Source organism: Piliocolobus tephrosceles, chromosome 16 (genome assembly GCF_002776525.5).
Source record: "Piliocolobus tephrosceles isolate RC106 chromosome 16, ASM277652v3, whole genome shotgun sequence".
Taxonomy (NCBI): Eukaryota; Metazoa; Chordata; class Mammalia; order Primates; family Cercopithecidae; genus Piliocolobus; species Piliocolobus tephrosceles.
The window spans coordinates 15,901,491-15,923,438 of NC_045449.1; the positions used below are offsets into that span (position 1 = coordinate 15,901,491).

General features: G+C 40.7%; 1 protein-coding gene across 2 annotated transcripts; it reads left to right on the top strand.

Moving 5' to 3' along the window:
• Nucleotides 1–1,756: 1,756 nt before the first annotated feature.
• On the top strand, nucleotides 1,757–21,341 carry ZNF287 (zinc finger protein 287). Of its 2 annotated transcripts, none has more exons than XM_023192184.1 (6): nucleotides 1,757–2,017; nucleotides 3,042–3,642; nucleotides 4,346–4,443; nucleotides 7,464–7,590; nucleotides 8,392–8,478; nucleotides 18,227–21,341. In XM_023192184.1, the coding sequence occupies exons 2-6, from the start codon at nucleotides 3,240–3,242 to the stop codon at nucleotides 19,795–19,797; spliced, it is 2,286 nt and encodes a 761-aa protein (XP_023047952.1). In that variant the 5' UTR covers nucleotides 1,757–2,017; nucleotides 3,042–3,239; the 3' UTR covers nucleotides 19,798–21,341. The 2 variants fall into 2 exon arrangements, with proteins under 2 accessions (XP_023047952.1, XP_023047953.1); XM_023192185.2 differs by having other exon boundaries at nucleotides 1,776–2,929.
• Nucleotides 21,342–21,948: the final 607 nt, after the last annotated feature.

Consider the following 21,948-nt stretch of genomic DNA (forward strand, 5'->3'; position numbering starts at 1 on the left):
CTTTTTTGAAGGCCTTTTAACTGATTGAATCAGGCCCACCCAAATTATCGAGGATAATCTCCCATACTACTTAGTCCAAGTGGGTTCATGGGCTTCAATCTCATCTACAAAATGCCTTTACAGCAACACCTAGATTCGTGTTAACTTGAATAGCAAGATACTTGTAGCCTAGTCAAGTTGACACATCAAAAGACCATCACACTCCCCAAGTTTCTTTTCTTTTCTTTTTTTTTTTTTTTTTTTTTTTTTGAGATGAAGTCGGGCTCTTGTCACTCAGGCTGGAGTATATGGAGTGCAGTGGCACGATGTCAGCTCACTGCAACCTCCGCTTCCCGAGTTCAAGCAATTCTCCTGCCTCAGCCTCCTGGGTAGCTGGGATTACAGGCGTGCGCCACCATGCCAGTCTAATTTTTGTACTTTCAGTAGAGACGGGGTTTCACCATGTTGGCCAGGCTGGTCTCAAACTCCTGACTTCAGGTGATCCACCCGCCTCAGCCTCCCAAACTGCTGGGATTACAGGCGTGAGCCATCACGCCTGGCCCAACTTTCTTTTTGTTAAAAATTTCCTGGTGTCGTGATATTAAGACTCTTTGACAGTCCTCCCCCAGCCCCACAGGATTCTGCCTCCATTTGATTCTGTGTAGGTTTGTGACTGCTTTGACCAAGAGTCTGACAAAATTGGTGCTAGGTGACTTTCAAGGCCATGTTATAATTGGCCATGGCGCTTCTCTCTTGTTTACTGGAATGCTCACTCTTGGAGCCCAGAGCCACCATGTAGTAAGTCCAGCTGCTTCAGTCCTTTATACTGGACAGACCACACTGAGGCTCTCTGGTCAAATACAAGCCAAGCTCATATTTTAGCCCAACTCCTCCCAAGCAGTAGACATGTGAGTGGAAAAGCCATCTTGGAAGCGGTCCCTCCCAGCCATCAAATCATCCCAACGGAGGCTACACACATAATGAGGCAAAGGCCCACCCACTCGGTTCCCCTTTCAAATTCCTCACCACGAAATTTTTGAGCATAATAAGGTGATTATTCTTCAAAACCACTAAGTTTTGGGATAGTTTGTTAATAGAACAGTAGATAACGGGAACACCTTGAATATGTTTTTCTGTTATTTTATTTTTACAGTGTTTTATGTATTTTTGTTTGTGTCTCTTAGAAATAACAGCTACTCGGGGAGGCTGAAACAGGAGAATCGCTTGAGCCCAGGAGGCGGAGGTTGCAGTGAGCCAAGCTCGCACCATTGCACTCCAGCCTGGCGGACAGAGCGAAGACTCCGTCTCAAAAGAAAAAAGAAAAGAAAGAAATAACATGAGTTTTTTTCCCCAATCTGAAAGTCTCAGAATCAAATTACTGAGGAGGAAATGAGAACCTTTAACAGTTAATATGTATGCACAGTAAAGCCCGAAACCGCACGTTAAGCCTTTCTGCCTTCAGACCCACATCTTCCCTGCCCATTCTTTCTCTAGGAAATCTGGCACCCGGTTTTCTCTGGTTAATTGGCGCGGGGCTTCAACTCCCTGCGCTCCTCCAGCTACTGGCACCTCCCTGGCCTCTAAGACGTCTACCAGACCTGCGTCTGCCCGGGGAAACTTTGAAGTTCCCTTCGGAACCTCGCAGGCTCACAAGCAAGTCAGAGCGATGGGTGGAGGAGGTTGCCATGGAGACAGGTCCAGGGCCAGAGGCGCGGGAGGGGGAGGCCGAAACTCGGGCTCCGATTGGCTCTGCGGGCGCGCAGCGTTCTCTTGGTGCACATGCGCAGTGACGCCGAGGCGAGGTCGCGGCGAGGCAGAGGCGCCGAGGCTTCTGGGCCGGGCTTCTCAGGACCGGGCTGGAACGTGCAGCTCTTGGCCGGGACACTCTGTGCTTTGCAGGGAAGGGAACTGGCGGAGCCCGAGGACCCGCTGCCGCTCAGTACTGAGCCCGCCACGCAGGCGCCTGTGCCAGCGTCGCCATTGTTGCCTGTGGCCTTAGGGCCGCTACGGCTGCCCGTCGGCCGGGTCCCAGCGACAGGTATTGATGTCCGGGCGCAGCGCGCGAGTGTCCGCGCGGTCAGTGACAGCCCGAGCCCGTCCACGCGCGGGCTCCCGTGCTCGTGGCCTGCGGGAGGGCAAAGACGGGGTGGAGGCTGCTGTGGGCCCAGTCCCAGCGTTGCGCGTCGCAGGGTCCCCGACTCCCCCGCTGCCCTCGCCCTCGACCCTGCGGCTGAAGAGGAGTAAGAGGCAGAGGGACTTGGCCGGGAAGGGGAGGCGACAGGAGGCAAGGCAAGGCTGTCGCATCTTCTCTGCAGGGCCTTGTAAACAGTTGTCTTTGGCAGCACGACTGTGCCTGAGAAGGGCTCGGAGCTGGAGCCTGGGGACAGGTGGTGTCGGTTCTCCTCCAGATCAGGCCGGTTCTAAGGTTTCCTTCGAGAATCCTTGTTTCGAATATATCCTTAAAGAACTGTCTCCTGTAGAAGCACTTAAAGGACTTCAAGTCACACCAACCTCTTCACTCTTTTCCAGTCCAACCCGCTGGTCTTCCCAGCCCTCTGATAGTGAAAGGCTAGAATCGGCTGGCATTAACATGCAAAGCAGACAAATGGCTCGCCCTTTCCCCTGACAGTTCCCTTGGGAACCTTGAGCACTGTATTAAGAAGAAATTCTCCTCGTTTCTTCCAAGTAACAGATTTGCTCTGTTATTGTTGAGAGCCAGTTCAGTCATTACAGCTTCTGTAACATCAGTGACTAAAATAGTGAAACTATTTTCTCTATAAAAATGTTTAATTTTTGTTTCAACAGGTTAGAGGTTTAATCTGTCGTTTTGCTTAGATTCTTTGAGTCATTGCCTCTGACACTACCTTTTTAATAGCAGCACCATCCCCCACCAACCCCAAGCAGATTGCAGTTCCCTTACAAGTCTAAGGATATAGGGGAGGAAGACAAGGTAAAGCTACGCGTGTTCATCTATGCACACTGCGAGTCTGTTTCTGTGTGTATATATGTATAGTAGAGTACACCAGGGATTCTTGACCTTGTGGTCCATGCTTGTGTTTCAGGGTCTTTTATCCATCCCTGCAAGTTCTGGGCTCAGAATTTGTCACTAAGGCTGCTAACTCTACCTTGATTCTGTTCTGCCCTCGGCTGCAGCAGCCTTTGATATAGTGTCCTTGTGACTCTAGCATGAGACTTCAAGCAGTTGGCTCACTACTGGAGAAATAAAGAATATTGCCAGATTGACTCTCCTGTCTGTAGCAATGTTAGCCTCAAGCAAAAGGATGAACAATTCTTCACGTTCCCAAATCCTTCTAAGGTGGAAGTCAGACAAGGCTCAGAGTGGACCCTACAATGTTGAGAAGGAAATCCTTACTTCGAGATTCTTGCGTGACACTGAGACCTGTCGACAGAATTTTAGGAATTTTCCATACCCAGACCTGGCTGGTCCTCGAAAGGCATTGAGTCAACTCCGAGAGCTCTGCCTTAAGTGGCTGAGACCTGAGATTCACTCAAAGGAACAAATTTTGGAGCTGCTGGTGCTGGAGCAATTCCTGACCATCCTGCCTGGTGAGGTTAGGACTTGGGTAAAGTCCCAGTATCCAGAGAGCAGCGAGGAAGCAGTGGCTCTGGTGGAGGATTTGACTCAGATTCTAGAAGAGGAAGGTGAGAATCACAGAGCAGAGAGGGGAGGAATCCCTGGGTGGTTAAGGAAGACAACTAGCACATCTGAGCAGCTCCTTTAAAGAAATTGGGGAGAACACTGAGAGGTCCAGGATGCATTTTTTAAAAAGAAAGAAACTGGGGAGAACAAAGGTTAGTGAGTGAGAACAAGGCTTTAACATGAGCTCCATCCATGGTGTTCTCCTTCCAGATTGCTTGGGAGCAAACACACATTATCTAAACCCCCAGGAAAAATGTCTTGAAAGAATGACCAGACACAACCAAATTACCACTGTGTGAGCCCTCAGAAAGTGCCTGCAGAGGTTTGCACCATTCTACTAATAAATCATTTGCTTTGTGAATTGAATTTTACAATAAAATACTTCCAAAAAAGGAAGAAAGGGTCTAGAGAATATTCCCTTATTAAGAGATAACTCACAAAATTAATATCCTGTAAGGATTTAGTTAAAATGTGAATTTTGTTCATACTTTTTAAGATTTTTAGAGCAAGCTTGTTTTTGAAGTCTGTTTTGATGTCTTAGGACAAGTCATTGGCCCTTTCGTCTGATGCTTTGAAGTAGGAGTGCTGTTTTTGATTTCCTTCTTACTTCTCAATTGAAGAAAGTGTAGGCATCTATTTGGTGAGGGGTTTCCTAGTCTATTCAAAAAGGACTAATCTCCCTCGTGACCTCTCTCTCTTCTCTAGCTCCTCAAAACTCTACCCTTTCCCAAGATACCCCAGAGGAAGACCCCAGAGGAAAACATGCTTTCCAGGCAGGATGGCTAAATGACTTGGTGACCAAAGTGAGTGTGACTGTCTTTTCTGATTTTAAGATGCCTTGTTAGTGTGTGAGGACATCTTCTGACCTGGCCCTATAACTACTGTGCCCCCAGAAGCTCTATCAAGGACTTAAGCTCCAGTTTCTCTCCTATGTTATCTTGGTCTGTTAAGGTAGGTGAATGTACTATAAAGAAAAGGGGCTTCCATTGCCTTCCCTTGATATGTCTTTCCTTACTTTGACTTTGTCAGCAATATCACATAGAGGATACGAGATTGACCTCCACAGCCAGATGGATTTAGGTTTGGTTCCCGGCTCTACCATTGGAACTGCAGTTTGGGACAAGATACTTAACCTCTCTTAGCCTGAGTTATTCTACTCTCATAAATAGAATTTACTTCTTAGATTGTGAGTATTGAATATTATGAGACTTGTAGTTAGCCTGGATTACAGTTAAACAATTAATAGATGATTATTACTATTATTTTTCCTCATTAACAAGTAGTTAAAGGCCATGCATTCTGTCATATTATTGTTGATCATGAATTTATATATATTTTTTGAGACAGAGTCGCACTTTGTTGCCCAGGCTGAAGTGCGGTGGTGCCATCTTGGTCCACTGCAACCTCTACCTCCTGGGTTCAAGTGATTCTCATGCCACAGCCTCTGGAGTAGCTGGGGTTACCAGATGCGCACCAGCATGCCTGCCTAATTTTTGTATTTTTAGTAGAGACAGGGATTCGCCATGTTGGCCATGCTGGTCTTGAACTCCTGACCTCAGGTGATCCACCCGCGTTGGCCTCCCAAAGTGCTGGGATTACAGGTGTGAGCCACCGCGCCTGGCCATGAGTCTGTATTGTTCTAAAGAATAATTCAAGCTACCTTAAGAGAAAGATTTACTGTAAAAATATAATTGGTCTTTGTGAAATTGGAAAGCCTTTGGTAACCAAGTTAAAATGATTATTCATTGATGATGTGAACATTTACCTGGAAAACCTAACAAAATCAAGGAAAAAACTGTTAGAAACACTAATAGAAAAACTGGATAAAATGACTACAGAAAATGACATGCAAAAATTAATCACATATATACATATATATATATCAACATACACACATAAAAATGAGATAAATGATAAAATGAAAAAAATGCTTCCAGTATCACACCCCCCCCAAAAAAATTTAAAATATCTAAAACTAAGCATAGTATAAATATTGCAGTACTTTCATGTCTAATATTTTGTGGAACATGAAAGAAACCTTAAATATTATAAAGTCACCAGTTCTCCCTAAGTTATAAACTTAATACAAGTTTTAAATCCCAATATGATTTAAAAGAAAAAAATTTTTAAGAGATAGGATCTTACTAAGTTGCCCAGGCTGGTCTTAAACTTCTGGCCTCAAAGTGATCCTCCTGCCTTGGCTTCCCAAAGTGTTGGGATTATAGGTATGAGCCACTGCACCTGGCCTCCAATATTATTTTTTAAAGATACTGACAATTATATGCAAAAATAAACACGTGGCCAGGCTCAGTGGCTCACACCTGTCATCCCAGTACTTTGGGAGGCAGAGGCAGCTGGATCACCTGAGGTCAGAAGTTTGGAGACCAGCCTGGCCAACATGGCAAAACCCTGTCTCTACTAAAAATACAAAAATTAGCTGGGCATGGTGGCTTGCACCTGTAATCCCAGCTACTCGGGAGGTCACTGCACTCCAGCCTGGGCAACAGGGCAAGACTCTGTCTCAAAAAAAACAGAAGAGAAAAGAAACATGTAAGATAATACTATCTTTTTAACAAAAGAAGAGCAAACAAGAAAGGCACTAACCTTACCAGATTGTGAAATGTATTTAACAGTGCAGCAGTTCAACACTGTGATTATTGGTATCTGCTACATTTTTTAAAAGAAAGACTGAATTTAACCATAGAACACATACAAATATCTTAACATTTTAATTATAATATGTTGGATTTATTCTTAAAGCATAGCTTGAAAAGCAAAACCGTTCAACTCTGTGTCATCTGTGTTTAAAATTTAAAACTCAAGTCAGGCATGGTGGATCACTTCTGTAATCCCAACACTTTGGGGAGCTGAGGTGAAGGATCACTTGAGTTCAGGAGTTTGAGACCAGCCTGGGCAGCACAGCAAAACCCCATCATCTCTACAAACAAATTTACAAATTAGCCAACTGTGGTGGTGTGTGCCGGTAGTCCCATCTACTCGGGAGGGTGAGGTGAGAGGATCACTTCTGCCCAGGAGTTCGGGGCTGCAGTGAACAATGATTGGACCATTGCACTCCAGCCCAGGTGACCAGGCGAGACCCTGTCTCTTTTAAAAAATAATAATAGGCCGGGCGCGGTGGCTCAAGCCTGTAATCTCAGCACTTTGGGAGGCCAAGACGGGCGGATCACGAGGTCAGGAGATTGAGACCATCCTGGCTAACACGGTGAAACCCCGTCTCTACTGAAAAAAAAAAAAAATACAAAAAACTAGCCGGGCGAGGTGGCGGGCGCCTGTAGTCCCAGCTACTTGGGAGGCTGAGGCAGGAGAATGGCGTAAACCCGGGAGGGGGAGCTTGCAGTGAGCTGAGATCCGGCCACTGTGCTCCCGCCTGGGCAACAGAGTGAGACTCCGTCTCAAAAAAAAATAAAATAAAATAAATAATAATAATAATAAACCTTTTCCTTTTAAAAATGGAGCTGCCACCAATGCATGCACTAGTCCAGCACATGCAACAGAGTGGACCCTGTCTCTTTTAAAAATATTAATAATAAACTTTTTCTTTGTAAAATGGAGCTGCCACCAATGCATGCACGAGTGCCAAGTGAAAATAAATTCTGATCTATTTTCTAACTTCCGTTTAGGGTCATGGAGAGATGCTGTGGGACTGTTTATATGTTGGGGAAGGGTTTTGACTAGACAATTTCTAGGATCCTATTAAAGGTTAAAATTCTGTCACACTCCCCCAGCATACATACACCCAGTGTTATCAGTGCGCCTTTGCCATTAGTTCTTGAGCTGAGTTAAGTTACATTTGATATTTTAGGAATCGATGACATTCAAAGATGTGGCTGTAGACATCACCCAGGAGGACTGGGAGTTAATGCGTCCTGTGCAGAAGGAATTATACAAGACTGTGACACTACAGAACTATTGGAACATGGTTTCTCTGGGTAAGGATCATCTATACCCCTCCTCCTCTCAGCCTGTCCCCCGGGTCTCTTTCTTACACCCGTTGTTAAAAATGGGTTGGCCCTCATACATGCTTGGCTAAAAATGGGGTCTAGAAATAAATGTTCTTATCTCATTCAAGCACAAGAGTGACTGTTTTACTCCCGTTTCCCAAATGAAAGGTTTTTAAGTGAGAGAACATTGGCAACTGATGCACAGCTTCATAGTGCCGCCACCTGATGCTGCCTTGCCCAGCCTTTGCTACTCTAAGGGAAGGTTTCTTCCTTCACATATCCTCTTAAATGGCAGGAAATTGTTATCCTGTCTCTGAAAAGGATAACAACCAACAGCCTAATTCTCTTATTAGATCATGTCCATGGGCCGGGCATGGTGGCTCATGCCTGTAATCCCAGCACTTTGGGAGGCCAAGGCAGGCGGATCACAAGGTCAGGAGATCAAGACCATCCTGGCTAACATGGTGAAACCCCATCTCTACTAAAAATACAAAAAAGCCGGGTGTAGTGGCGGAGGCCTGTAGTCCCAGCTACTCGGGAGGCTGAGGCAGGAGAATGGCGTGAACCCAGAAGGCGGAGCTTGCAGTGAGCTGAGATCACGCCACTGCAGTCCAGCCTGGGCGACACAGTGAGACTCCGTCTCAAAAAATAAAATGAAAAATAGATCATGTCCATGAACTATTGTTCTCCTACAGAGGTCTGTTCTCTCAGATAGGTAGAAGTCTGGTAATAAAACTTCGAGCAACTGTTTATCTCCAGGATAAAATTCATTATATTCCTCCTGAACAGGACTTACAGTGTACAGACCAACTGTGATTCCCATGTTGGAAGAACCATGGATGGTGATAAAAGAAATTTTAGAAGGCCCTAGTCCAGGTGAGAAACAGAAAGCACATGAGCTTCTTTGCATTTAAGAATCTGTATCCTAAGTGTGGTGAGATATGCATTTTAAATATGACCAGGTCACTTTTTGCAAAGGCTTTCTAGCCTGTGAAGAACACTGAGCTGTTTGGTGTTGCTTCCTTACAGAGGCCTCTTCAGGAAGAGCTTCCTAAGATCACTATTAACACACTTTTCCCATGTCTCTTCTCATTTTATCCTTCTACATGACCTCTGGGTCCCATCTCTTAGGGCTCTGTCTAGAGCTTTCATTATGCCATGTTCCCCTTCCTCTAGATTTAAACATGCATGAATGCCCCCTAAAAACTTAAATGTTAAACCTTCTTTTTGAGTTTCTTTTATTCTGTTCACTGACAAATCCCTACATCCCCCTGCCTTCACTTTTCTAAATCATCCCTTTCTTTTTTATTTTCTAATTACTTAAAAAGATAATATATTCACAAGATTCACAATTTTAAAAAATGTATAAAGCAAAATATATATATAAATATATATATAAATTACCCACCTGAATACCACATTCACCCAGTTCCTACATCTCCTATCCTGTGACTGCTGTCATTACAGCATGTCCATGAACCACTGTTTTCCTGTAGAAGTCTGTCCTCCCACATAAGTAGAAGTCAGGTAATAAAGTTTGAACAACTGTTGTCTCCAAGATAAAAGTGTGGCGATAAACAGTTGTTAGAGATGTTTATTTTGCTTTGGGTTTTTTGCATGTAAAGTCAATATAAAAATAGTTTTTCTCCATTTTTAATATGAATGGTAGCATACTATACATACTGTTTTGTACCTTGCTTTTTTAACTTAAAAGTATATCTTGAAAAGTCTTTCAAATGAGTATGTAAAGAGCTTCCTCATTTCTTTTTTTATATCTGCATCATATTTTTATTATTTAACTTGTTCCTTATTCATGGACTTTTTCATTCTCACTCCTTGCTTATTCCCTCCACAGTAACTTCATTTTAAACAATTTCAAACCTACACAGGCACATTACATTAATCACTTATGTACTGTCTACTTGGAATCACTAATTATCATCATTTAGCCACTTTTGCCCTATCTCTGTACAAAGGTTTTTGCACTGAGCCATTTTAATAGACATCATGACAACCCCTAAATACCTTCTAAGAACATGAACATTCTTCTACATAAGTGTGATACCATTCTCTCACTCTAGATATTTAACATTTATATAATAGTGTCATCAAAGGTATAGTCAAATATTCAGATTTTCCCAACTATCCCAAAAACATCCTTTATAGATATCTTTCTCCCCAGTACAGGATCCAGTCAGGAATCACATGTTCCACTTGTTTATCTCCTATCTTTAGTACCTTTTAATAGAGAAATGTTCCCCAGCCTTTTTTCTTTTTTAAAAAAAGTCTTTCATGATATTGACATTTTTTAAAGGATCCAAGCCAGTTTTTTTTAATGACCTACAGTTTAGATTTGCCTCATTGTTTACTAAAGATTAGTCAGTTTAAAGATTTTACCAAGAATATTTGAAAGGTGATGTGTATCTTCCATTGCATTTCCTCAGGAGATACATAATGGTAATTCATCTCATCATTGGTGATGCTCAGTTTGGTTAAGGTGGTGTCTACAGGATCTCTCCTTTTTAAAGGTGCATTATTTGTGATTTAATAAGTAATCTGTGGAGTGATACTTTGAGGCCACATGACTATTCCTCGATAATCTTTTACTTAAAATTTTTAGCATCCATTTGATGATCTTTGCATTGTTATATTGCTGGTTGCAAAATGGTGATTTTTGTTTTTGTTGTTTTTGAGATGGAGTTTCACTCTTATTGCCCAGGCTGGAGTGCAATGGCGTGATCTCCTCTCACTGCAACCTCTGCCTCCTGGGTTCAAGCAATTCTCCTGCCTCAGCTTCCACAGTAGCTGGGATTAGAAGCATGTGCCACCACACCCAGCTAGTTTTTGTATTTTTAGTAGAGACAAGGTGTCACCATGTTGGCCAGGCTGGTCTCAAACGCCTGACTTCAGGTGATCCACCTGCCTTGGCCTCCCAAAGTGCTGAGATTACAGGTGTGAGCCACCATGCCCAGCTGCAAAATGGTGATTTTCTTTTTTTTTTTTTTTTTGAGACGGAGTCTTGCTCTGTCGCCCAGGCTGGAGTGCAGTGGCCGGATCTCAGCTCACTGCAAACTCCGCCTCCCGGGTTTACACCATTCTCCTGCCTCAGTCTCCCGAGTAGCTGGGACTACAGGCGCCCGCCACCTCGCCCGGCTAATTTTTTTTTTGTATTTTTAGTAGAGACGGGGTTTCCGTGTTAGCCAGGATGGTCTCGATCTCCTGACCTCGTGATCCGCCTGTCTCGGCCTCCCAAAGTGCTGGGATTACAGGCTTGAGCCACCGCGCCCGGCCAAAATGGTGATTTTCTAATTCAGTCATCTTTTCTAAATGATTAATAGCATTCTTCATTAAAGAATAGCTCTTTCAGCTGGGTATGCTTGTAATCCCGGCACTTTAGGAGGCCAAGGTGGGCGGATTATGAAGTCAGGAGTTCGAGACCAGCCTGGCCAACACAGTGAAACTCTGTATCTACTGAAAATACAAAAATTACCTGGGTGTGGTGGCGGGTGCCTGTAATCCCAGCTACTTGGGAGGCTGAGGCAGGAGAATCACTTGAACCCAGGAGGCGGAGGTTGCAGTAAGCCAAGATTGTGTCACTGCACTTCAGCCTGGGCAACAGAGCTAGACTCCATCTCAAAAAAACACAAAAAAGAATAGCTCTCCCTCCCCCACGCCATTTTTATGTATATACCACTGTGGACTAATGGAAATTTTAAAAATTCAATATATTATTAGTTGGCCAGGCATGGTGGCTCACTCCTGTAATCCCAGCACTTTAGGAGGCCAAGGTAGGTGGATCACTTGAGGTCAGGAGTTTGAGACCAGCCTGGCCAACATGGTAAAACCCTGTCTCTACTAAAAAAATAATAATAATAATACAAAAATTAGCTGAGCATGGTGGTGGGTGCCTGTAGTCCCAGCTACTCAGGAGGCTGAGGAAGGAGAATCGCTTGAACTCGGGAGGTGGAGATTGCAGTGAGCCAAGATTGTGGCACTGCACTCCAGCCTGGGCAACAGAGCGAGACTCCATTTCAAAAAAGAAAAAGGAAAAAAATATATATATGTATGTATATTTATGTATTATTAGTCCATTAATTCCAGTTTTTACATTTTGTTTTGTGTTTTTGATGCTCAATTGTCCCAAATTTGGGCACTCTAGCATCAGACAAAGTCCAGCATCTTTTTGACATGTCCCAATTAGTCTTCATCCATTTCCTTCCTTTCTGGCACAACCAGATGTTCTTTAGGCTCACCTTATGCTCACCTTAGACTTGGGATTTCTCCAAGGAATCCTGATTCATTTTAGTAGGGAATGGTACTTAGAAACCAAGATCTGGGCCATAAGTGTATTCACTGTTTAATGAATCATTGCTACTGTTATGTGTTATACACACATTTAATGTATCATTGCTGCTGTTCAGTGGATAGAGCTAGGAAGTGTGTGTGTGTGTGTGTGTGTGTGTATGCATGTGTACATGTGTGTTCTTTTAAGTCAGGAGTTCATACTTAAACTCCAATTCAAATCTAACACCACAAGGATATTCCATTTTATATAATCCAATTTTCCATTTTGTATCTCCTTTCTCATGCAGTGAATAACCTAGTTTCCAACATCAGTATATTTACTTATTTGCTGTATCATATGTTACACACAAAAATAGTTTCAAATTTACATCACTATAACAAACAGTCTAGAAAGTTCAAGATTTCTTTGAAGTCCTTTTTGTCCTTAGAATATATACCACTAAGGATAGTGTTTTCTTGCTTTTTAAAATTATTTTTAATTTACATTTTTGAGTATGCAAAAACAGTAACATGGCTGATAACTCAAAAACTATATAGAAAGGTATACATTTCCTTTCCTTCTGCTCTCTTTCCACCTACTCCCTATAGGTAACCATGATCATCAGTTTCTGGTGTATCCTTCCTATGTTTCTCTTTGCAAAAATAAATTATTAATATATTATTTTCTTTTGTATACGAAAGAAGTATACTATGTATATTCTTGCATCTTGCGTTGTTATTCCATTTTTTTAATTTTATTATTTTATTTTATTTTATTGCTATTGTTGAGACAGAGTGTCACTCTGTCACCCAAGCTGGAGTGCAATGGTATGACCATGGCTCACTGCAACCTCCATCTCCTGCATTCAAGCGATCCTTCCACCTCAGCCTCCTGAGTAGCTGGGAGTACAGGTGCGTGCCACCATGCCCAGATAATTTTTGTGTTTTTTGCAGAGCAAGGTCTTGCCATGTTTCCCAGACTGGTCTCAATTTCTGGGCTCAAGCAATCCACCTGCCTTGGCCTCCAGTGCTGAGATTACAGGTGTGAGCCATGGCGCCCAGCCATTATTCCATTTTTTAAATCTAAGACACTGACTTCTTATATGTCCACCAATATGGATGCTAGTGTACAACAGTGAATTAAACAATAATGACAGATATGATATGGCCAGGCACAGTGGCTCACACCTGTAACCCCAACACTTTGGGAGGCTGAGGCAGGCAGATCGCTTGAACTCAGGAATTTGAGACCACCCTGGGCAACATAGTGAGACCTGTCTCTACTAAAAAAATTTTTTTTAGTTAACTGGTCGTGGTGATTCATGACTATAGTCCCAGCTTCAGGGAGACTGAAGTGAGAGGATAACTTGAGCCCGGGAGATCAAGGCTGCAGTGAGCCAAGGTCGCACCACTGCATTCCCACTGGGTGACAGAGTAATACTCTGTCTCAAAAAAAAAAAAAAAAAAAAAAATGCTACCTTAGCGTGAATTGTTTCACTTTTTAAAAAAACTAACTTTGGTCATTAGGTACTTTAAGGGTCCTAAACTTTAAAAGCTAATTATTCTCTATAATTTATGGCCTTATATGCCTTAGTTGGCAAAATACAAAATACACCTACAGCACACTAAATTCTCTGAGGAACACATTCTGCACACTCTAGGCACTGAGAAAACATATACAGTATAATGGAAATAAGCCTGGATTAGAGTCAGGATAGTCTTCTGGGAGATACTTGCAGTCTGAAGTCACTTCTCAACATGAAGAGTTTTTTAGATCATCAGAGAGCACAAATTTGGGCTCTTGAATATTCAAGAAAGGGCAATGTATGGTTATGCATTTGGAGAGGGGGGATTTTCCTCCCTCCAAAGAGCACCAAGACTGAGAAAGACAGTTCCTTTTTTCCTTCTGTAGAGGTGAGGTTTTGGGGTTTTGTTTTTTTAGCCTAGCCTGTTCTTCACATAGTGTGTAGTCCTCTGTTCAAGGGACTCCTGTCAGCCTCCTCTCCTTGACTGGGCCCCAGCCTTTGTCTTCTACTGCCAGAATCCCTTGTACCCTCAAAATGGAAGCTTAAGGTCATCAAACATGATTGAAAAGCTATCTCAGGCAGTCAACTTCAGCTATTACTGACTTCTTGCCTTCCTGCTTTTACTTAATTTTTGGCCTGTGAGGATTTTGCTTTTTTGCCAGCTGAGAGATATATAGTAAGTTGAATCTACCTTTGGTTAGGGTACTTCAGGAAGTAGGTTAGTCACACTTCAGGAAATGGAAACTTTGATAATTAACAAACAGAATAGTAGTATTGGTTTGATGGCCATTACTGTCTCAGATCTTTTATAGTTCTTTATGTTTATATTTTATGGTTTATAGTTCTTTATGTTTATACAGTACTTTGCCATTCTTTGAGGCTCATTTCAAATCACGCTTCCCCCACTGAAGCTTTCCTTGATTACCTGAGTCAACATTAATCTCCTCTGTTTAGAAATATTATACCACTGTTTGTCCTTATTAACCAACAAATGACACTTCTAACCAATCCTTTCTGGTTTTATTGATAAACATGTATTTAAACCCTGCTTAATGTTACCTGTTTCAGAAGTTTTGGTAAACTAATTTGTTTAAAAATGTGCGTTTATCAGCCGGGCGCAGTGACTCATGCCTGTAATCCCAGCACTTTGAGAGGCTGAGGCAGGTGGATCACCTGAGGTCAGGAGTTCAAGACCAGCCTGACCAACGTGGAGAAACCCTGTCTACTAAAAATACAAAATTAGCCAGGCATAGTGGCACATGCCTGTAATCTCAGCTACTCAGGAGGCTGAGGCAAGAGAATCGCTTGAACCCAGGAGGTGGAGGTTGTGGTGAGCCGAGATCGCACCATTGCACTCCAACCTGGGCAACAAAAGCAAAACTCCATATCAAAAAAAAAAGTGTGTTTATAGTAGCAATTTATTCCTGGTCATTATTCAGTCTTTCACTTTAAGTTTGTTATTATAAATTTAGTACTTTTCAGTTGTATGTACAATCTGTCATAGACTGATACTGATTACATAGAAGTTGAATTCAGCTTCTGATATTATCTCTTTTTTGTGTGTATACACACCTACTTGTACAGTCCATCCACATTCTCATTTTCTTCTGGGGAGGGGAATAACAAATCCTGGTTTGAGAAAGTTGGTTTATAAGTTTTTTTCTTTCATAAAAGTAATATAACTGTTTTCTATGTTTCTTTTTTTATTACTTTTTATTTTGCTACACCTACTGGAATGGAATATAACTACTTACTAGTAATAAATAGCAACAGAAGTAATATAGCAAATTTATTGAAAATTAGAAACTAGAAAAGAAAACCTATAATATCATTATTAGCATTTTGGTAATCTTTTTCCACTTCTGATGTGTTTTCATGCTTGTTATGATACTCTTTTTTCATTTAACATTACTCCTAAACATTTTCTTATATAAACTATGATTTTGTATTTGAATAAAAGTAAAAAAAGTAGTTTGTAAATTCAAGCAGTACAAGGAAGCAAATATTAAGTGTACCTCTCTCCTCAGTAATGACCAGGACCTTCTCCCCTTAGATTACGTGTGGGGGTGTGTGGGTGTGTGTGTGTGTCTGTCTGTAACACAAATAGCATATCTTTACACAGCTAGGATGTTGCTCTATTTTTTTTATACATCTGCTTTTTTTTTTCACTTAATGTATCCTGTACACCTTTTCATGTCAGTGTACCTGGACCTACCTAATTATCAGTTATCAATATTCTGTTATCCCTTATTCTATTAATAACTAGTCCCTTACTGATGATGTAGCTGTCATTTTCAATCACTGCATATTACTCAATTGAATAGATATATTTGTAAAGGTATTACACTGTGATTTGCCTCTTAGAAAGTTTCTGAAGTATTTAGTACCATTTTTGCTATATTATAAATTCCATATTTGATTAAATTATATTATGTAATTCTTGATATTTGCAAGTTATATGTTTCCCACCTGGTTTCAAAGGATAGAGGTTGTAACTTAAATTTCGTGTTAAATAATTATACAAGAAACATAATAGGCACCAACAAATACATATTTGACTGCCTTATTACAGCCAGGTTAGATTGAGGGTCAACCTTTTTGGTTTGGTTTGGTGTGTGTGTGTGTGTGTGTGTGTGTGTGTTTGGTTATGTCTGTGCATGCACATCTGTGTACACTTTGATTTGAGTTCACCTTTTTACATGTTAATGTCATTTATTTTACCATTTCAGTTGAGTCGCCACCATATCCAGAGTCTTGGGCCATTTTCTAAAGGAAATGTGTAAGAAGGATAAACTCTTTCCAGAATTTGCACCTAGGTTGGAAATATAAGAAATGTACAGAATTGTGAATTACAGTCATGTGCTGCATAGTGATGTTCTGGTCAACAACAAACTGCATGTATGACAGTGGTCCCATAAGACAACAATGGAGCATATATAGAAGCCTGATATATAAGCACTTGATATTTGTATTGCAGATCAAGTAGGGGAAATTATTGATATTCAGTAATAGTGCTGGTACATTTAGCTTTCCATGTTTAAAAAAAGAAAATATATATATATCATCTAGGTTCATATAAGTATACCCTATGATGCTCACACAGGGATGAAGTTCACCCAACACCGCATTTCTCAGAACGTATCCTCATTGTTAAGCAGTCCATGACTGTACTCATATAAAGCCAAGTTCTGTCATGAGCCCAGTACTATATTAGGTTGAACCATATAGGGTTGCTGACATTCAGCCATTTTGACCTATAAAAAAAGGCAATTTCCTATATGATTCAACCTAATCTATATTTTATTTTATTTTTTTGGAGACAGGATCTTGCTCTATCATCCAGGCTAGAGTGCAGTGGGGCGATCATGGCTCACTGCAACCTCCACCTCCCAGGCTCAAGCAATTCTCATGCCTCAGCCTCCCAGGTAGCTGGGACTACAGGCGCACACCACCACAACTGTCTAAATTTTTCTATTTTTAGTAGAGATAGAATTTCGCCATGATGGCCAGGCTGGTCTCGAACTCCTGACCTCAAGTGATCCACCTGCCGTGGCCTCCCAGAGTGCTGGGATTACAGGAGAAAGCCACAGAGCTTGGCCTCTAATCTGTATTTTAAATTCAAAGAAGCATTGTAGAGAGAAATATGAGTTGGACTATAAACATCTTTTTTAATAGGTGGAGAAGGCATCATAAGAGAAGGCCTAGAGTCTAGGATTAGCATGGCATCTAGAGAAGATTATGAAGCGTAGTGGATAACTTTAGGCCGGGTATGGCAGCCCATACCTGTAACCCTAGCACTTTGGGAGGCTGAGGCAGGCAGACCACCTGAGGCCAGGAGTTTGAGGCCAGCCTGGCCAACATGGTGAAACCGTGTCTCTATTAAAAATACAAAAATTAGCTGGGCATGGTGGTTCCTGCCTGTAATCCCAGCTATTCAGGAGTCTGAGGCACAAGAATTACGTGAACCTGGGAGGCAGAGGTTACAGTAAGCCAAGATGGCACAGAATCTGTCTCCAAAAAAAGAAAAAAAAAGTAGCGCATAACTTTAAATTAAGCTGAACATGAGTTGTAGTAGGAGACAGAGTAGAATAGAAAGGGCTTAGTTATTCTGGGATTGAATGCCAAGTGGAGGTATTTTAAACTTTTTCACTTTTATACTTTAAACCACTAGTCCTTAAACTTTGGTATGTAGCAAAACTGCTGGGTTTAATAAAACAGATTACTCAGCTCTACTGCCAGAGTTTCTGATTCAGTATGTCTGGGTGAGACCCAATAATGTTAACACATTTCTTGATGATAGTGATGCTTATGCTGCTAGTGGGAAGACTACCTTGAAAACCATTGTTTTAGGCTATGGGAGATTTACTAGAGATATTTGAGCATAGAAAGCACTTGGTGAAATTGCTTTAGGAATATTATGTGGATTGTGCAGAGCAGATTGGAAGAGACAGTGATGAGAATCAGCATGTCTACTTTATGAACCCATTATATAAATTAATCCATGAGGCCATCCCAAGTTATCTCACACAGTGTTATCACCATTTTGGCTTCTCTTAGCTCTGTCACCTGACTTAATCTGTTTTATTCCCTCTGTGTCCATGTTGAATATGAAGAACCTGTCTGTTTTCAACAACTTAGTCTCCCGTTTTTTTGCCCTTTTTGTGTCCTTTCCCAAATTTGAAAGACCATGATGATGACATTTTCAGAGCTGTTGTTCTTCTTGGGCATTTTATCTATGTTTATTATTTTGTTTCTATTTTGGCAGTTTCCTCTCTCAAAATAAATGAAGATTTTTTATATTTTTTAAATTTCAGAATGGGAAACTAAAGCCCAAGCATGTACTCCAGTGGAGGATATGTCTAAACTCACAAAGGAAGAAACCCAGACCATCAAATTAGAAGACTCATATGACTACGATGATAGATTACAGAGGCGAGCAACAGGTGGCTTCTGGAAATTTCACACTAATGAAAGAGGTTTCAGTTTGAAGTCAGTCCTTTCACAAGAAGATGATCCTACAGAAGAATGTCTTAGTAAATATGATATATATAGAAATAATTTTGAAAAGCATTCAAACCTAATTGTACAGTTTGATACCCGATTAGCTAATAAAACTTCTGTGTATAATGAAGGCAGGGCAACCTTCAATCATGTCTCATATGGTATTGTACATAGGAAAATACTTCCTGGAGAGAAGCCTTACAAGTGTAATGTGTGTGGGAAAAAATTTAGGAAATACCCATCCCTCCTGAAACACCAAAGTACCCATGCCAAAGAGAAATCGTATGAATGTGAAGAATGTGGGAAAGAGTTTAGGCATATTTCATCCCTCATTGCACATCAGAGAATGCACACTGGAGAAAAACCATATGAATGCCACCAGTGTGGTAAAGCCTTCAGCCAGCGTGCACACCTTACTATACATCAGAGAATTCATACTGGAGAGAAACCCTATAAGTGTGATGACTGTGGGAAAGACTTTAGTCAGCGTGCACACCTTACCATCCATCAAAGGACACATACTGGAGAGAAACCATATAAATGCTTGGAATGTGGTAAAACCTTCAGTCACAGTTCATCACTGATTAATCATCAGAGAGTTCATACTGGAGAAAAACCTTATATATGCAATGAATGTGGGAAGACTTTCAGTCAGAGTACACACCTTCTTCAGCATCAAAAAATACATACTGGGAAGAAACCATATAAATGCAATGAATGTTGGAAAGTGTTTAGTCAGAGTACTTACCTTATTCGACATCAGAGAATTCATTCTGGAGAGAAGTGTTACAAATGTAATGAATGTGGAAAAGCCTTTGCTCATTCCTCAACCCTTATTCAACATCAAACCACTCACACTGGAGAGAAATCCTATATATGTAATATATGTGGGAAAGCCTTCAGCCAGAGTGCAAATCTTACTCAACATCATAGAACACATACTGGAGAGAAACCATATAAATGCAGTGTGTGTGGGAAAGCATTCAGCCAGAGTGTGCACCTTACTCAACATCAGAGGATTCATAATGGAGAAAAACCCTTTAAATGCAATATATGTGGGAAAGCATATAGACAAGGTGCAAATCTTACTCAGCATCAAAGGATTCATACTGGAGAGAAACCCTATAAATGTAATGAATGTGGGAAAGCTTTCATTTATTCCTCATCACTTAATCAACATCAGAGAACTCATACTGGAGAGAGACCCTATAAATGTAATGAATGTGATAAGGATTTTAGCCAGAGAACATGCCTTATTCAACACCAGAGAATTCACACAGGAGAGAAACCCTATGCATGTCGTATATGTGGTAAAACCTTCACCCAGAGTACAAACCTTATTCAGCATCAGCGTGTTCATACAGGTGCCAAACATCGTAATTAATGGATAAGGGAAACTTCAATTAGGTTTTACAACTTCATTTCAATTTTATTTTGTGCATTCTGTGTGTCAAAATATTCAGAAGAAATCCGAAGAAGTGCAATATGTTAGATACCACTCAGCAGAAGTATCAGAAGTAGTGGTAGGGATATAACCTATTTAGATTTAATGTGAAATTTAAGAAGGAAAAACTTTTATTTGATATGAGTTTAATTCATTACAGAAAGAAACCCTGTGAAGGGTGTTCAGAAACATAACTCATCAACTCTATTTCAAGTACAGTCATCCCTCCGTATACTTGGGGGATTGGTTCCAGGACCACCCATGTATACCAAAATCTACCCATACTCAAGTTGCACGGTCAGTCTGGTGGAACCTGTGTATATGAAAAACCCTACATCTACACAGGTTTCCCATCCCTGAATAATGTGCTTTCAGACTCTGTTCAGTTGAAAAAAAAAAAAAAATTCCAGTATACGTGGATCTGTACAGTTCAAACGTGTTGTTCAAGGGTCAACTGTACATCCTGATGAGGCCTTATGAATGTAACTTGGGAAGGTGTGCATCAAGTAGAGATTTCACACTAGAGAGTGATCTTAAAATTACAGAAAAGAGAAAGCTGCTTTCAGGCCTTTTACTCCCAGCTTTGAAGCCTTAAAATGTGTAAAGGACTCCCTTCCCTGTTTTACTTCCCCTTCTCCTGTTATGCCATAACTGCCATATGGAGCCAGTAGGTTTGAAAAAAACAGTTGAAAGTATTTTAAAGATTTCTGTGTGACCACTGTTTGGTTACACCTTCCTTCACATATCGAAATATTAAAGAGAAGCTTAATGAAAGATATGATAGAAACTAATGTGTATATAACATTAGATGTGTAGAGATTTAGTTAAACAGGCAAAAATTAAATGCTCCAAGCTTAAATGAATTTTTAATACACATTAGCCTTGATTTTACTAGGTTTTGACATTCAAGGTCATCCTGAAGGAAAAAAGTAGGTATAAGGTATACAGTTTGCATTTTTTTCACCTGACTCCTAAATTTATACTTTAGATTTCTCTGTGACTGTTTCACTATGGAAAGTTCCTTTCTTCCACTTAAAACACATTTCTTGAGTGTCTACTATGCTTAGGTCCCAGACTTCCTAATTGGATCCTTTCAAGGCTTGTTACAGTGCTGAAATTCACAGGTGGTTTACACAACAGAAAGATTTCCAGAGCAATGAGAGAGTGAGGATGTGATATTTTGTCATGGGATGAGCATAAGCAACCTGCTAAAATGGGTTGCCAAATGCTACCTACATTCCAAGAGAAGGAAGTGGAAATAATAGTGTAGCTATATAAATAATGTGAGAAAAAATAAATAATGGAAAATAGATTTGAGTTCACTGCAGAATGTGGGTCAGGGAAAAAGGTGAAATTTTAATGGAGTGAGGAAAAAAATACATAGATAATTGCTATAACGTGAAATGTAATTGGACTTGCTTTGCCTATGAAATGAGTGGCTAAATAAAAAAGAATTCAGCCTGGATATTAGAAGAAACTAAAAACAAAGTGACTGATTTTTAAGGAATAATTGGAAGCCTGACACTCCTTCATACATGCAAGTAAAATAGAGGTTACTCTTAACATGTCAGGAAAAAATTTAATTGGCAAAAGCATTGATGCAGTAATCATTAAACAATGATAACTGGATTTGTGGGTCTTAAACATAAAAGGAAAATGGGCAGAAATGCAAATAGAAATAGATAAAAATACTATTGTATTTCATATTTACAGCATTCCACTACCAGAATATAAGGCCATATTCTGAGAACTGAGATTTCATTGTGCTCATATTTGTTTCTCCAGTCCCTTGCATAATAGTGCATAGTCAATACATGGTTGAATTAATGAATAAATTATATAAATTTGGTTTCAGTATAAAAAGTAGAATTGACTGGCATGGAGTGAAAGTTGGCATAACTAAAAATACTTTTTTTAGTTATGCATATATCAAAGAAATGTTCAACAAATAACATTTACTTGGGAACTGCTTAAAAGTAGTGAATCAGGTTTCATGGGACATCTTTGTACAGGAAGTTTTCCTGAGCTAAATGAGGGGAAATTGATATCAATTCTGGTACTATAAATATCAATTTAAGCTTGTATTAACCA

Bases quoted from the DNA above. Each gene is read 5' to 3' on its own strand.
- ZNF287 (XM_023192184.1), top strand. From the start codon at position 3,240: ATGTTAGCCTCAAGCAAAAGGATGAACAATTCTTCACGTTCCCAAATC. The intron at 3,643-4,345 runs GTGAGAATCACA...TCTCTTCTCTAG, and splicing joins TCAGATTCTAGAAGAGGAAG to CTCCTCAAAACTCTACCCTT. The intron at 8,479-18,226 runs GTGAGAAACAGA...TTTAAATTTCAG, and splicing joins TTTAGAAGGCCCTAGTCCAG to AATGGGAAACTAAAGCCCAA.